The 4,823-nt window shown below is 46.3% G+C and overlaps 1 protein-coding gene across 1 annotated transcript; it reads left to right on the forward strand.

Moving 5' to 3' along the window:
• Window positions 1-1,044: 1,044 nt before the first annotated feature.
• Atp5mc3 (ATP synthase membrane subunit c locus 3) lies at window positions 1,045-4,010 on the forward strand. The gene is made up of 5 exons (XM_038336630.1): window positions 1,045-1,198; window positions 1,378-1,483; window positions 2,503-2,580; window positions 3,083-3,276; window positions 3,752-4,010. Exons 2-5 carry the CDS (start codon window positions 1,445-1,447, stop codon window positions 3,864-3,866), a joined length of 426 nt encoding a protein of 141 aa, XP_038192558.1. The 5' UTR covers window positions 1,045-1,198; window positions 1,378-1,444; the 3' UTR covers window positions 3,867-4,010.
• Window positions 4,011-4,823: the final 813 nt, after the last annotated feature.

Below are 4,823 nucleotides of genomic sequence, written 5' to 3' on the forward strand. Positions count from 1 at the left end.
CCATTTTTAAAAATCTATAACGAGACCAGAAGTTCAACAAGTCATTTATCTGAGACATTCACCTAGTTTGTTCAACGTTACCAAAAATAGGTGCTTAATAAACTTCAAAGAACATTCAGACACTTTTTAGTCCAAAATTATGATAGTTATAATCTCAATTTTTTTATTTTTGTTTTGTTTGTTTGTTTCGAGACAGGGTTTCTCATTATCTATGGAACCAGTCCTGGAATTTGCTCTCTAGACCAGGTTAGCCTCGAACTCACAGAGATCCATCTGCCTCTGCCTCCGGAGTACTGGGATTTAAAAAGTACACCAGCACCACCCAGCACATTATAATCTCTTAATTCTTCTAATTATAAAGTTGGAAGAAAGCCAAACACAACTCGGGCGGTGATGGTGCAAGTCTTTAATCCCATCACTCGGGAGGCAGAGGCTGGTGGATCTCTGCGAGTTCGAGGCCAGCCTGGTCTACAAGGACTAGTTTCCAGGACAGGCTCCAAAGCTACAGAGAAGGCCTGTCTAGAGAAAAGAAAAAAAAAAAAAAAGCCAAGCACAGTGTCGCCTTTAATCCCAGCACTTGGAAGACAGAGACAGGAGAATTCAGTGAAGGAGTCCAAGCTGGGCTATATAGTTGCAAAAGCAGTTGCCGCTCATTTGTTTATCCCAGTACTTCTAATAAGGACCTCTTTCTGAAGAAAAATTAGCTGTCCAATCACTTTTTTCTGGGTTCATTTAAAGAAATAATCCCTCTGGACCTGGTGGTGCAGACCTGTTATCCCAGCTACCTGGAAGGCTAAAACAGGAGGATCACAGGTTCAAGGCCTGCGTGGGCAACTCACCCTGCCTGTAATAAAAGTGCAAAGAGGGTTAGCTTGTAGCTCTGTGTCTGGCATGTCCAAGGTGCAAGGCTTGGTCAGCAATAGCGAAAAAAGATTAAAAAATATCTTCACCCTTAGTGACGCTAACAACGCGAGTTCTTTTGAATTTCACTGCCCGCCGGCCTGCTGCCCTGTGACTGTCCTTGTCCTCCACTGCTGGTTACTAATAAAGTTGTTACAAAGTGACCTTGAGCGTCTACCCCCGCCTTCTCCATCCGGGTGCTGCAGCGTGGATAAGAGCCGCACCGCGCCTGCGCGCCCAGCCCCACTGCTTCGACCTCTGCCGCCGCTGTCGCCGCCCGCCGCCGCCGCCTCGGGAGGTAAGCGGAGGGCGCGGGCCCGGGGTGGAGCGGGCCGCTGGGCCCCATCCACCGGGCTTGCACCTCCCGGGCACGCGGCCACGCCGTCGGCCTGCGCGGGGGCCCTGGGGGCCCGGGGTGGGAAGGGCAGGCCCCTGGGGGACACTTGACCTTAAGCCTCTTTTTTTTTCCCTCCGCAGAGAGGGAGCGGGAGAGGAGCCCACGTCGCCTGTCACCCACATCCACGCCGCGCCGCCGGGAGGAAAGATGTTCGCCTGCGCCAAGCTCGCCCGCACCCCCGCTCTGGTGCGTAGCCCAGGCCTCGGCCCAGCGTACCCGCTGAGGGACCGGCTCTCCTTCACCCTTGCCCCGGCGCCCTCCCCACCCTCCCTTCTTTCCTCCTTCCCCCTTCCCTCCCCGCCCTGCCCGGCAGACCGTCCCCCCGCCCTGTGTCCCCCGAGGCCTGTCAGGCCCCACTCAGCGTAGGTCACAGCCTCCTTGCTCCTGGAGCGCGCCCCTCCCCCACCCCCACACCCCGGTCCCGGTGGAGTTAGGGTCGACGCGAAGGCCGGGGTGCTGGGAGTTGGGAGGGTGCCGCCGAGGCCTAGCTGCCTCTGCAGCGCTTCCTTCCCATGCGTGTCTGTAGGTCAAACTCTGCCGCTGCAGAGGGAGGGCCTTTGCTTCCCTGTGTGGGCGGAGAAAGGTGGTGGGGGAACCCCGAAGCTTTCTTTTTAGAGACTGGAAGTCTGAATCTAATGGATTTGTCCTAGAGAATCAGGTCCGGGCTCTGAAGGGATTTTCTGTGACCTTAGTGTCGTGGACACTCAAGGGCAGAGAAGCCAGAAGGCAAGACGTCCTTATAGTGGCAGGGTTTCACCAGTTCTTAGGCTGCCGTCGAACTACTTAACTGTGTAGTAAATCTGTGACTACTGGGCATTTAGGAATACTTTAGAAATACTGGGAGCTCTATTAACTGCTGGACTGTTGTAAATGACAGCATTCATAGTGACACTCCTAAAAAGTTGCTGGCCCACGTGGGCTTATTGAATTACAGCATTACACTTACTGAAACTTCCACAGCAGTGCTCGGTTTGTAACTAATTGTTCTTAGGATTTTAGTTCACAAATCAATTAGATAGCACGGTTTACAATTCCTTAGCCTGAAGTGTTGTTGGGTTCAAAAGGACCAAACTGCCAAAATCATTGTACAGAGAAGTAAATCTCTGCTCGTTTTCTCTTCAGCTTTCTCCTTTAGAATTTATGGTTACAAGAAAACCCACCGATATTCTTTATACTTGAAATTTTTCCTTTCCTTCCATTGATAGATCCGAGCTGGATCCAGAGTTGCATATAGACCAATTTCTGCAGCAGTGTTATCTCGGCCCGAGGCTAGGACTGGAGAGGTAAGTGGTAATAATGAAGATGAGGAAACACTGCCAAGTAAGTTTTCAGTGTTACAGTGAAGGGTGAGCGGCTCCGAGGTAGTTTCTTTTCCACTTTAATCAACAGTGTAGAATGAGCCTCTGAGAGGAACTCTGCCGGCCAAAGCAGCCTCCTGAATTAGCAAATAAATGTTTTCATCTGTATTTATATTTAAGCCAGTAGTTTTGAGTTATTTGCATTTAAGATTAAAGTAGTCATGACTATCAAAAAGAGCCTGCTGTGTTGAAAAACATTCACATATTGTGTCATAATTTTTAACAACCCTAGAAGGTATAGGTATAGATTGTTAATTATCTTATACAAGATAAGAATTAGTCCAAGTTCTTGGTTTTCTTTTTCATTGTGCCATGCAGTTATTTATTCATACCAAGATACAGTATAAAGATGTCACCGTTTTGACAGTGCAGTCGTTAAAATAGATGTGATTACTGGATTGACCTTTGCCTTATTTCCCGTTCCCAGGGCTCTACAGTATTTAATGGGGCCCAGAATGGTGCGTGTCAGCTGATCCGAAGGGAGTTTCAGACCAGTGTAATCAGCAGAGACATTGATACTGCTGCCAAATTCATTGGTGCAGGTGCTGCAACAGTAGGAGTTGCGGGTTCTGGTGCTGGTATTGGAACAGTCTTTGGCAGCCTTATCATTGGTTATGCCAGGTAATCACTTCTGTCCCAGAGGAAGTTAAACAGTGGGAAGCTATAACTGGACATAGGAAAGTAGTGAAGTAATAGTAGCTCCTTTGTAGTGTCTATTGTGTGTCTTCCATTGTATTTTGTGAACTGTGTGCATTAGACACTGAACGGTCACACGCTGTAACCCCAGCCAGCCAGGAGAGGGAGACAATGGGATCATAAGTTTCAACCTCAAGAATATTGGGACCCCTCAAAGTGGGTGTAAACTAAGCATTTATATATGCATACAAAGAGAGCTCCCCTAACTTTGTGCCACATGATTAGGAGTGGGTTTCAAAAAAAAAACAATTTGAAAGACAGAAGCAAGGTAGTGTAGGGAGATAGCACCTCCATAGAGCTTTCTTGGTTGCAGAGATCCTCACACTAGTTATCTACTCATCTGATTCTTGACCATTTGCTAAATGTGTAACCGTCGTCTGTGTTGCATTGTTTCTTTTAGAAACCCTTCACTGAAGCAGCAGCTGTTCTCATATGCTATCCTGGGATTTGCCTTGTCTGAAGCTATGGGACTCTTTTGCTTGATGGTTGCTTTCTTGATCTTGTTTGCCATGTAACAGAAATTACTGCCTGAAATGTTGGCATTCATAGCAATTACGGATGTAATTCTGTGTATCTTACTGTGACCCCAAAAGCTGTAGTGCTGGCGTCATGGAAATGTCCCGTTTCCAAAGTCATTTCATTAAAGATGAAAACTTTAATTTCTGCTGTGGTTTGTACTTATGTAATGCGGGGTCCCCATAGAGAAAATGACACATTGAAGCACTTGGTTGTCCAGGTCAGATGTAGGTGGCACTGCACGTGATTTCTATAGGAATTCTCTTAGGTAGTGTTCTGCAATTTGTGCTTTATGGGGATTTTATTTCTTAATGTAAAGGAGAAATATTTTAGTTCTTTGAGCTTCTTTGAAATATGATTAATACCACATCTAAATATTTTTTTTTCTTTTTAAATGTTACCATAAGTAGAACAAATAGAAACAGAGTCACCTACCACCCTACATTGCTGGATCTGAAAAGAAATCATGTCAGCTTCTAGAACTTAGAAGAAGTTACTGGGAGGGAATGTGACTTTTTATTTTCCAAAAGCCCTACATTAAGCTGTTCTGTGTCCATAGTAAATAACCATCTATCTTCTTAGTCACACTGGCAGCTAGTTTCATATTTAAACACGCCTCTTTTAAAAAGCAGTTGCCAAAAGTAAAATTAATTGGCTACGGTTTTTTAAGCCCCAAAGTTGCTGAAACACTCCTGCCACCATTTGTAGTGGAATCCTTAGGAGTGATGGTTGAGCAAGGGTCTACCCCAGCAGTGCATAGTGCTTCTTGCTGAGACTTTCCCTAGTGAGAGGAAGAAAGAGGTGCTACCATGGAAAGACTGTTCTTGACCTAGGAAGTAACTACTGTCAGATTGACATCCAAGTTTCTGCTTTGGGTAGAAGATACAAGTTTTAGGATTTTTCTTTTTGGAAGATGGACAGAATTAGGACAAATGGGCTTTCACTTTAGTACCCTC

Source organism: Arvicola amphibius, chromosome 7, assembly GCF_903992535.2.
Source record: "Arvicola amphibius chromosome 7, mArvAmp1.2, whole genome shotgun sequence".
NCBI classification, from domain to species: domain Eukaryota; kingdom Metazoa; phylum Chordata; class Mammalia; order Rodentia; family Cricetidae; genus Arvicola; species Arvicola amphibius.

What these genes read in the sequence shown, in the direction of transcription:
- Atp5mc3 (XM_038336630.1), top strand. Translation starts at nt 1,445, where the DNA reads ATGTTCGCCTGCGCCAAGCTCGCCCGCACCCCCGCTCTG. An exon ending in TCGCCCGCACCCCCGCTCTG is followed by an intron (nt 1,484 to 2,502) that starts GTGCGTAGCCCA and finishes TTCCATTGATAG; the next exon opens with ATCCGAGCTGGATCCAGAGT. An exon ending in CCGAGGCTAGGACTGGAGAG is followed by an intron (nt 2,581 to 3,082) that starts GTAAGTGGTAAT and finishes TCCCGTTCCCAG; the next exon opens with GGCTCTACAGTATTTAATGG.